We start from the raw sequence: 11,050 nt of genomic DNA, 5'->3' as shown, positions 1-11,050 counted from the left end.
ACTCATTCGTAGAGGGGTCGTACCGCTCCAGCGAGCTGAGGTAAACGCCGTTGCTGCCACAGCCGCCGAACACGACCAGGCGCGTCCTCTCGCGCTTCTTCAGCGTCTCCTTCCAGCCGCGGCGCCACGCGCGGCACGTCCCCTTGGCGGCGTGCTCCTTGGTCGGCAGCTGGGCGAGGATGTGCGGGGCGAGGTCCGGCGAGAGGAGGACCTCGGAGAGGATCCACTCGGGCTGCTCCACGAGCCGTGCGGCGTGCTCCTCCGCCACGCGCAGCGCGGCGGCGCTCCAGAGAGGCGCCTGCTCGTCGAGGAAGGCGACGAGCTGCTCCGGCGAGAGGCCCGCGAGCCGTGCGCCGATGCGGTGCGCGGCCATCGAGATGAAGAATTTAGACAAAACAACTCTCTCTCACAGATGAAGAAAACCAGCCGCGCGGGCGGCAAATAACTGCACTCCAAGTAATGTGGTCCTTGCGCGAGGGGAGCTCGATAGACTCGAGGGGCCAGGATACGCCGCGAGGAGGACGGAGTTGCGCCGAAAGGCGAAAGAAGCCGCGAGAACAAGGGACCGGCAGGCGGCGGCGTCACAGGACGAGGCAGAAGAGAACGACGCGACAGAGGAGGAAATGACAAGGGAGAGAACGACGAGAGTGGGACGACCGCGAGGTGGCATGAAGATTGCAGCGAGAAGCGGCGAGAGACTGCGAAGAGAGATAGGAAGAGGCAGACTCCCTAGGGTGGGCGACGGCTAGCGCACCACACACCTCTCCTTAAAATCCCTGTGTGGTGGCGGCGTGCCGTCCTCCCATCCCTCCCTTGGGTTGTCTGTTTTCTTTCTTTCTTTTTTGCACTCCAAGTGCTCCAAGGAAATGCTACAACTGCTGGTGCCCTTGGGTTGTCCGTTTTCTTCTTTCTTTCTTTCTGTGGTGAACCTTCTTTTGTAGACCGCTAGGATTGAGAGCAGCCTCGCTCTCAATCCTAGAAGTCGAAGGATTGTGAGCAGCACTCCTCGCACTCGTAGCATCTCTGTACGATTGCTAGCACCTACGCTCGCAATCCTACATCTTCTAGGACTAAGAGCAGCTCCGCTCCCAAGATGACTGGTGACGCCTACGACTACTACCAGCGCGCTCGCAATCCGAGCAAAGTCTAGGATTGCGAGCAGCACTGCTCACAATCCGAGCAACAATGCCTCCGATTGCGAGCAGGAGCGCTCGCAATCCTAGAACTTTCGCCGATTGCGAGCGACACCGCCCACAGTCCTACGACTTCTAGGAATTGCGAGCGGGTCCCCTCGCAATCGGTGCGATCACGGTTTGGATTGCGAGGAGATCCCCCCGGCGCGCTCACTCACAAGCGCTCGCGGCTGGAGCGATTGGGAGCGCCCCCTGTGCGACCTGCTAGCAGTCCTTGGATCTTTGGTACGGATTGTGAGCACCGCCGCTCATAGTCCTACAAGATGTAGGATTGCGAGCGCTACTGCTCGCAATCGGAGCCATGTTGCTAGGATTGTGAGCATCGCTGCTCGCAATCCTAGACTTTGCTCGGATTGCGAGCGCGCTGGTAGTAGTCGTAGGCGTCACCAACCAGTAATCTTGGGCGCGAGATTTTAGAAACTGCGGCGGCGCGGCCGGTCGAGGCCGGGCTCGGCCCGGCCCGCGACGACTGGCCGCCGACGAGCGCGCTCGCGCTGCTCGTCAAAATGGCGGCGGTGGCGATTGCGGCGACGGTCGTTCAGTCGTCAGCGCTCAGGCGTCTGTCATCTGTCGTCTATTGTCGCATTTCGCACAGGCGCGCGCCGCGCGACCCGCGTCGCTCCGCGAGGGCATGAGCCTTCCGCGATTCGATCCCGCAGCCAAAAGCTGCTCGCTCGAAGCGCGGCCGACTCTACCATCGCGGCCGCAGCTGTTGAGCTCTTCAGAAGATTGGTGCCTCATATGCTGCCTCCCTGCGGATGCTGCCGGCGAGCCTGGCGGTCCGCTGTACTACAAGGAAGTGCTGACTCGATTCTACCTCGAATTCTTCTACCCCCACGACTCGGAACGCGAATGTGACAGGACCATCGGGTCCTTCAGCCACCAAAGTGAGATCACCCGAGAGTAGCTGAGCCTGCCTCTGGCCTCGCCTCCCTCTCCTCCAGGCATTCGTGGCATCCTATGGGTCGTCCAGAGTATCGACCTCTGGCGAGTCAGCTAGTCACTTGATGACACCATGAAGTACAGCGATCGCCATCTCGCTGGCCTCTCCGCAGCCCCCCCCGACCGCGTCGAACTCATCGGCGCGGGCTCTCTCGGCTACGGGACCGGCCCCAGCTTCGGCTGAGGGCTGACAAGCTGCCGAGCCCAAATCACTGTGAGATACGTGATTTCTTGTCTTCATCTTGGGAGCGGAGCTGCTCTTAGTCCTAGAAGATGTAGGATTGCGAGCGAGGCGCTCACAATCGCACAGAGATGCTACGATTGCGAGGAGTGCTGCTCACAATCCTTCGACTTCTAGGATTGAGAGCGAGGCTGCTCCTAGCCTAGTGTACAAAAAAAAGAAGGTTGGCGCCCGCAAATTCTCCACGACGCCAGGTGTAGATTCTTTTTGCTTGGGCTGGCCTGATGCCGGGGTAGGTAGGGTAGGTCTGGGCCCTCCCGTCGGGTTTTCCCCTCTTCCACGCTGGAATTTTCACAGCAGAAAAAGAATTTTTTCGCGGAAATCACGATGTCAACCCTCCCCAAATGGGTGATCTGATGCTTGTAGGGCTTGAGAGTGGCCTGCCATGTCACAAGAAGGACTGTGGTTGCAGGAGAGTACCACCAACCATCAATCACTCTAGTTGGTATAGTACCCCACCTTCACCCATCATATGATTTCTTTTTTAGTTTCCCATAAGTAAGGTAGGTAGGTAGGTAGGTAGGTAGGGGCAGGGCAGGGGCCGGCCAGGTTTTTGCAGAATTTCAGCTTGAGGGCCGCATAAAAGAAAAATGAATAGCCACCTGACGACGCGGGAAATCTGCCTCGACGGTGCGGGCGGCGGCGAGCACACCGACGGGGACCATCGCCGCGTCCAGCAGCTCGATGCCTCGCAAGGTGCTCACGCGCGCCACGGCCACCGTCGACGACGCCGGCGCTGGTCCCTTCCGCGTCGAGCCGGAGGGTCTGACCGGCCAGTTCGCCAACCTCTACTTTACGCGGCTCGGCATGCTGTCGCCGGTGGCGCGTGAGGCGGCGGCCTCCGCCTGGGGAGGTCCTCCGACGTGGGTCAAGGCGCTCGACGCGCCGGCCAATGGCGAGACGGTCGCGGTGGTGGGTACCCTCTTCGCCGAGCTCAGCAACAAGCCGGACATCGACAAGGGCCTCGAGGTCGCCGAGGCGGCGCACGGTGGCGCCTACGTGGGCGGCGAGGAGGGGACGGACTCGTACTGCCTGGAGGACGAGTCGGGGCGGCTGCAGCTGGGCGGCGTGGACAAGCTCGTCTCGAGCCGCGGCCTCCGCCTCGTCACCGGCGCCGTCATCGCCGTGCGAGGCGTTGTTGACCAGGACGGCGTGCTCACCGTCGGCGACGTCGTCTTTCCGGGCGCGCCGCCGGCGGCGCCGTCTGCGGCGAGCGCCGCGGCGGAGGACGACGCGGCCGGCACGCACGCCCCCGCGCCGCACGACAAGCACCTCGCGCTGGTGTCTGGGCTTCGCGTTGGGCAGGGGGACGAGGTTGCGCAGACACACTGCCGCGACACTGCCGCGACACTGCCGCGACACCGCCGCGACACCGCCGCGACACTCTCCCGAGACACGTCGGAGACACGTCGGAGAGGCGCTTGCGGAGCCACGTCCCTGCAGTTCCACTTCTGCGGCGCGAGTGACACTTCCTAGACACTCCCTGGACACTTCCTGGACACTTCCTGGACACTTCCTGGACGTCACGCGCGTCGTCAGGCTGACCAAATTGTTGTGCGCCTAGACACTCCCGGATGGTTCGATGAGCCTGAGCCGCCGCGACTAGGCGGAGGAGTTGCCGCTCACGCTGCTCAGCGAGTGGCTCACGGGGCACGTCGGCGGCGGCGCCGACCTCGCGCTGCAGGCGTCTGTCGCACGGTTCGTCGTCGCGGGCAACGCCGCCGCCGACCCCGCCGCCGAGGGATCCCCGTCAGCGGAGGATGGCTGACCCTCGGGAGGAAGGTCGGCGGGCTGCGGGGGATGGTTGTGGAACCTTCTCTGAACCTTCCTGTAGGTGGACCCGCTGAAGAAAGTCGGCGCGCCGCAGCAGCGAAGCCTCGCGGCAGGCATGGCGGCGCTCGACGCCGCCCTCTCCGGCTTTGGAGGTGGGCTCTCTCTCTCTCACTCTCCCTCCCTCCCTCCCTCTCTCTCTCTCTCTCTCTCTCTCTCTCTCTCTCTCTCTCTCTCTCTCTCTCTCTTCTCTCTCTCTCTCTCTCTCTCTCTCTCTCTCTCTCTCTCTCTCTCTTCTCTCTTCTCTCTCTCTCTCTCTCTCTCTCTCTCTCTCTCTCCCCCCCCCCCCCTCTCCCTCTCTCTCCCTCTCTCCCTCTCCCGCTCTCTAGCAAGCCCGCACACCACCACCGCCCGGTGCGCCCCCCTGACACGCCGGCCGCACGTCGCCAGCACACAAGCCGCCGCCATACCGCCGCCGGCAGAGAGATGGAAGACGTACTTGCGCAGGCGCCGTCCCCGTCGACTTGATGCCGGGCGCGACCGACCCGGCGGGCCACCTGCTTCCGCAGCAGCCGATGCACCCGTGCATGCTGCCGCAGTGCTCGCGCCTCTCGACAGTGGCTCTGCGAACCAACCCGTTTGCGAGCCTAGAAGCGGAATGCGTGTTCTTGTCTTCCCAACCAGCACTCGAGAGGAGGCGTATTCAACTGTCTTCGCAGCCCCTCTCACGCGGTGCTCTGAAGACGCTGCACAAGACCGTCCGCCCCGCCCTCATGTTGACGTACTCACCTCCTAGGTTTGCGTGCTCCGTCGACGGCGTCCCCGTCCTCGGCACCCCCCCCCCCCCCTAACACACCTCCCCCGTCCCCGGCACCCCCTGCCCCCCCCTCCTAACACACCTCCCTCAGACACCCACTGCGCACCCCGCGTGCAGCGCCCCCTCGCCACCATGTACCCAGCCCACTTCGGATCCCCGCCCGAGCTCGTCCGCGACACGCCCGCGACACGTCCGCGACACGCCCGCGACACGTCCGCGACACGGGCCACAGGCACCTCGGGCCAGCCCGTCACTGACCTGCTCAAGTACTCGGCGCCAACCGACGAGGCGAGCCGCGCCGCCGCCGCAGTCGCTCCTCTCGACCGCACACCCTCTCACGTCACTCTTCCCCACCCGCCAGAGAGCCCTAACCCTAAACCCTAACCCCCCTCTTCCTCACCCGCCGGAGCGGCGGCTGCCTCCCGGCCGCGACACGCTCCCCGCCTTGACCGCCACACGCCCTCGCCCCGTCCCTCAGGCGGCCGCGCCGGAGCGCGCCCTCGACGCGCTCGAGATGTGTCTCGAGCTGCGGCACGTGGCGCCCACCGCACCCGACACGCTCGGCTGCTACCCCTTCAAAGACACGGCGCGGCGTATGCCCGAGAGGGAGATATGGAGAGGGGAGGGGAGAGGTGGGGAGATGTGATCTCACGCTGCTGCACCTCGCGCGTCTTTGCCACGTCGTACGGCGGAGATGTGGGGAGATGTGGGGAGATGTGGGGAGATGTGGGGAGATGTGGGGAGATGTGGGGAGATGTGATCTCCCGCTGGAGTCACTCCTGCCCTGACTCATCGGTCTGAGAGCCCCCGCGTCGCCGCTGCCCCGCCGGCCTACGCCCCTGCCTCTCCGCTGCTCGCGCCGCCGCCACCCCCCGCCCGCCCGTGCCAACCTTGCGCCTGTGCTGACGCGCCCGCGACACGTCCGCACCAGGACCCCTTCCTGCTCGACGCCTCGCCCGCCGTCTTCTTTGCCGGCAACCAGCCCGCGTTCGCAACGCGGCTCTTCCGCACGCCGGCCGGCGAGCCGGTGCGGCTGGTCGCGGTGCCCGACTTCCGCGAGACGCGCTCGATCGTCCTGGTCAACCTGCGCACGCTCGACGCGCACACCGTCTCCTTCGCGCCCGAGGCGGCGTAGGGCGCCTGGAGGCCGCTGGCTCTGCGCACGCGTGGTGGACAAACGTTGTGGCTGCGGCTCGTTCTAGCCCGCACCCCCGCCAAAAACTCGTCGGCTCTCGCTCTCAAGTCTGTCTGATGATGGCCGTCTCCGTATAGTGCCGGGGAGCTTGCCTCTGAGCTCTGTGTGACGGGGAGCATGAACTAGAGAGGGGGTTGTCCCCCACCACGAAAAATACAAAAAGAATTTTACAACCCAACTCCCTCGCACGACAGTGGCACGGGACTGGCGCGCACTGGCACTAACACTGTAACACAAAATAAAAAAACAAAAACTCGGCCGACGTTGCCATCAAGGACGAGGAGCAAGCGTCCGAAGGCTCATCTGGCGATGTTCGTCGAGCAGGAACTCCTCGCCCCTTTGCTCCTCGGCACCAGCCTTATCTGGCTCGTGTCCTTCGCGGTGGTCCCCTACAAGTACATCACCGACCTGCACGGCGCCGGCGCCGCAGTCTTCTCCGTCCTCTCACTCTCCGGCCTGACGCCCGAGGCGCTCACCGTTGCGTGGTCGTGGCCATATTTTGCCGTCGACCTGGTCAAGTGCGCCATGGACCGGGACGTGCCCTTCTTTGTCCACCACGCCCTGTCCCTGCTCGTCGCTGGTGCGGGCTACAACGAGCCGCAGCTTGGCCTCGCCGGCAAGGGAGCCTCGCGGGTGATGCTCATCGAGTGGTCTGCTCTGATGCTGGCGCACTGGAACCGCGATCGCTCCTCGCGAGGCCGCTACGTTGCGCTCGTGGTCGGCTACTTCTTCAACCGCATCGTCTACCTCGGCCATCTCGTCTACTTCGCTCCCGACTTCAGCACACCCACCACGGGGCGCGAGGCCGTCTGCCTGTGGACGCTGCGACTACTGCACGCCCTCATGTGCGTCTGGTTTGCCCAGCTGCTCGGGAAGCGCTCAAAGTACAGCTGGAGCTGGCACGGCGGCAGTGCCGCGTATCAGCAGGCAAAGCAGCAGGAGGAGGCAACGCCGGCGCCGGAGCCAAAGGCGGCAGCACCGCTGCCGGCAAAGGCGGAGCCTTTCCCAGTCTCGGAGGAGAAGGCCGCACTGATGCCGCGCGCGGGCTCGCCGCGCGAGCCGCTTGCCGCTTGCTCGCCTAACAGCGAGACGCGCACCCGACGCAAGACGCTGATGGCGCAGTGAGGGAGAACGGACGCGCTCTCCTCCATAGTCCGTACAGGTCTCGCTCTCGGGGAAGGGAACTACATGTAATGATGCACATGCAAGGGATAAGGGCGCCGGTGTCGATGACATGTGTTGGTGTCGAGTGCGGGAGGGGGAGTGTCGATGCTGGCATGTGGTGGGGCGCAGTTCTTTTCCAAACGACTAGGTATGTATCCTGAGCAAAGACCACGCGGCACGCGCCTCCACAAGTGGTCTGTGAAGCGTCGGTAGAACTATAGAAGTGGTGGTTAGAAGTGGAGTGTGGAGAAGTGGTCCCATCGGCATAGACCATGTCCCAATGCGCAATGGTCTCCCGCGCCCACACACGGTCCACGCCACACACCGGCCCAGAGACGCCCCCCGTCCAAGGTAAGGTACAAGGTAAGGTAAATTTCTCCACACACACAAAGTGGTGGGGCAAGGGGGGGCGACCCTCGCATCTCCACACCCGGACACGGGTAGGACTAGGAGCCCCACGGCATTCAAAGTGCAAGCATTGGCCCGGTGCACGTGGGTGGGCAGCCTGCCCCTCCCTCCCGACAAACCAACTCCCGCACACACACAATCGCACTCTGGCCATCGAATGACTCCGAATGACTCACTGTGTGTGCTACACTGGGCTGGGTTTTTTTAGGCATTGTGGGGTTGGCACTCCCATCGACCCTCATGACCTCCTGCGGTCTCTGAGATGGACACCAGTGGGTGTGGGAGCACAGCCAGGATACACTCAAAGGCTGGGTAAACAGTAGGGGTCGATACTCGACGCGTCCCACATGGTATGTGTCGCTGTCGGCACGCTGTCGACAGGACGTCGAGCGACACCGGTGGCAGTGCCACCCAGGAGTGGTCGGGCGGTCTCCCGTCATGAAAGAGCCACCATGTGATCCGTATGATGATTCCTGACAACCGCCTCAGTCAACTTTCGTCACAGTTCCCGCTCTGAGAGGAGCTGCGGGTCAGTTCGACAGCTGGAGCTGTGTCGCCGGCGTGCGGCGGCCTGCCTCCGGAGGTGCCCAATCGCTGTGAACATGCGTGTCGCGCACTCATTCATGACCGGTCTCAATGCCCCACCCCCCTGCGCGCGGGCCTTCTAGAGGCCCGCGGGTAGTCTCCCCCCATTCCCAGGGCCTCCAGGGCTCGCACCTCAACCTCTCACAGACCAGCGCACAGCGCCATAGGACGTATTTTCTTCTCAATATACAATAACAAGGCTGTGAACCCAGCCACGTAAGACAGAAATCAGAATCTCCGCAGACAGGAGCCGTGCCGCGTCCAGCGCCCAGTCCCAGGTCTCTCCCCCACCGAAATAATAAAAACAAACGCACCTCGATAATGTATTTACGACTCTTCTACTACACATGTTGTAGGCGAAGGGGTAAATACCGCCTCACCGCATAGAGCAGGCTCATCCTCTCATCCATCGCTGCGGCTTTACGCGTCGTCGTTCGCCGTGCCCATGCTCGCCCCCTCGAGCGCCTCCATGAAGGCCTGCTTCTCGCGCTCCCCGATCTCATCGGGGTCCCACTCGCCAGCATACGTCTGGATGTACTCTTCGTCAGCCTCCGGGAAGGTCAGGCCGACGATCGCCCCTGCCTTGGCCATCTCCGCCTGGCTCTTGAGCTTGATGCGCGGCACGGCCTCAAAGCAGAGCTCGAGGTCGCAGCCAAACAGCGGCTCGGACTCCTCCCACGCACGCAGAAACTCGGCGGCTCGGGCGCAGTTGTCCCATCGAACGAGACCGGCGAGCACAGCATCGCAACGGAGCTTGCGCCGAGCGAGGCCGCCGACCGCCTCCTCGATGTCCTCACACGCCTCGAGCGCGGCGATCTCTCGCGCGTCCGGCGTATCGTATACGTCCTCCTCCCCCTCCTCCCCCTCCTCCCCCTCCTCCTCCTCCCCCTCCTCCTCCTTCTCGCGCTGCCCGACCACCTCCTTCTCCTTGGGCTCCGCTGCCGGCGCGGTCGGTGAGGACGCCTGTTTCTGGGCCGCCTGCTTCGCGCGCTTGGCGGCTACTTCCGCCAGCGCCGCCGCGCGCTTAGCCGCCGCATCCTCCACAGGCGGTTGCGGCTCCTTTCGTTTCTTTGAGTCGGCAGGCGCGGGCAGCGGTGCAAACGAGGGCTTCGCCCATTCGCGGGCGATTCTCTCCGCGAGCGTTGCCGCACCGCCCTTGTCAGACTTGCCGATGCGCTCGCGGCAGTAGGCGCCAAGCATGCTCGCACTGAAGTAGTTGGCGATGAGCATCTCTGCCGACAGCGAGTTGACGCCCATACAGTCGATCAGGCCCTCCACGACCACCTTGTCGCTGCCGAGCGAGAGCATCGCCCGGATCGCCGTCTCGTTGCCCTCGACAATCGACTCGAGGCCGAGGCGTACACTCGGCGACACGTTCACCTTGGGCGCGGACCGAGCGCGACGCGACATGTCTATATACATGTCTATCGTGCTCGGAGCGGGTCGAAGCTTCGTGGTGGGCGTCCCTGGAAGCGGTGGGAAGCGGCCGGCCACTCTCTCGCACACACGAGAGGACCCCTGCGCGGGCCCCGCCCCCCCCTCGCTGGGGGCGGGGCCCTTGCGAAGGAGAAGAGGCCAAAATTGTACAGCAGCAGACGACGGACAACGAAGCAGTAGAGGCTTGCTAGGGTAATGGCTGAATAGTGCTCAAACCGACCCAGTCAAGCGAAAATTCGACCAACGAAAACAGCACTAGTTAAGGGCAAAAACCGATTTGCTGTGGGGGGCGTGAGGTGTAATAAGCAACACAGGGGCAGGTAACGCGTCGCAACACACACAGAAGCACGCATATACTCTGATACTCTCTCTCCTCTCTGTCTCGCACCGCCCGGCTGGCAGTAGGAGGGCCCGCCGGTGTGAGACCACCGATTTTGGTGCCGACCATAAATTCTCGCCACTTGGAAGGCATGCTACTTATTGCAATACAGCTGTCTGCACAGAGATGCCAGCACCCCCCACAGGCAGAGTTTTGCTGCGGGGGGGGGGGGGGGGGTCGGCCATGGGCTTAGGTGTGCAGGGGGGGTACCGAGCAGTGTGCGGCCGCTCTAACGTTGCCGCGCCGTTTACGGCTGGCCTGGCCCACAAGCCCTTTGGTGTCGTCCTCATCGTTGTGCTGCATCACGTTCATCTTCTGCTCGAGGCTCTGGAGCTTGCCCCGCAACTCGTCAAGCTCATCGGCGGCGTCTCTGCTGACATTTTTGTCGTTTTGTCGAGGACTCTGCTGACATTTTTGTGATCTGTGATCTGTGAGGGTCCGCCCGCAGGCGCATTTTGTATACCGAGGCGGTGCCCGGTGCCGAACCTGTCGGACCTTAGGACAGCATTGTAGATCCCTGGGCGAGGGTGGTGGCGTCCCCCTCGGGTCAGGGCTGAAGGCGGGGGAGACCAACCCGATCTCTCCGGCGTCCCGGGAGCGTGATTGACACCTCCCCCTGCGCCAACAACCCCGTGGAGGTAGGCCGCTCGTCTAGCCAATCAGCCTTAAGCGAGCGGCCTGGCCGTTGGAATGGCCGGGTGGAGAGAGGGGCGGGGCCTCAATGACCTAGTTGCCGGGCGTTCGGACTCTTCCCCGTGCGGGGCCTCGGCGTCCTAGTAATCCGGCCGGCCGTTCGGTCTCTTCCCCGTGAGTCCCCCTCTCGCCGGGTTGTAGACGTGTGCCGCTGGGATCAAGCCAGTACGCCCGAGGGCGACGGTCCCCAGGTAGTAGACGTTGGCGCCGAGGGGGGAGGAGACGC

General features: G+C 63.7%; 2 protein-coding genes across 2 annotated transcripts; both read left to right on the top strand.

Moving 5' to 3' along the window:
• Nucleotides 1-3,060: 3,060 nt before the first annotated feature.
• On the top strand, nt 3,061-6,098 carry POLD2 (DNA polymeras-like protein subunit POLD2; the record flags this gene model as incomplete). Its single annotated transcript, XM_005782448.1, has 6 exons — nt 3,061-3,690; nt 3,983-4,066; nt 4,211-4,301; nt 4,654-4,763; nt 5,442-5,498; nt 5,895-6,098. 6 exons carry the CDS (start codon nt 3,061-3,063, stop codon nt 6,096-6,098), a joined length of 1,176 nt encoding a protein of 391 aa, XP_005782505.1.
• Nucleotides 6,099-6,439: 341 nt separating this feature from the next.
• EMIHUDRAFT_434519 (putative membrane protein) lies at nt 6,440-7,485 on the top strand. The gene has a single exon (XM_005782447.1). It carries the CDS (start codon nt 6,468-6,470, stop codon nt 7,281-7,283), a length of 816 nt encoding a protein of 271 aa, XP_005782504.1. The 5' UTR covers nt 6,440-6,467; the 3' UTR covers nt 7,284-7,485.
• The last annotated feature ends 3,565 nt before the right edge of the window (nt 7,486-11,050 follow it).

This window comes from Emiliania huxleyi (assembly GCF_000372725.1).
Source record: "Emiliania huxleyi CCMP1516 chromosome Unknown EMIHUscaffold_19, whole genome shotgun sequence".
Taxonomy (NCBI): domain Eukaryota; phylum Haptophyta; order Isochrysidales; family Noelaerhabdaceae; genus Emiliania; species Emiliania huxleyi.
This window is presented reverse-complemented; position numbering and strand designations above follow the sequence as displayed.

Coding starts and splice junctions, on each gene's coding strand:
- EMIHUDRAFT_434519 (XM_005782447.1), top strand. CDS start 6,468: ATGTTCGTCGAGCAGGAACTCCTCGCCCCTTTGCTCCTCGGCACCAGC.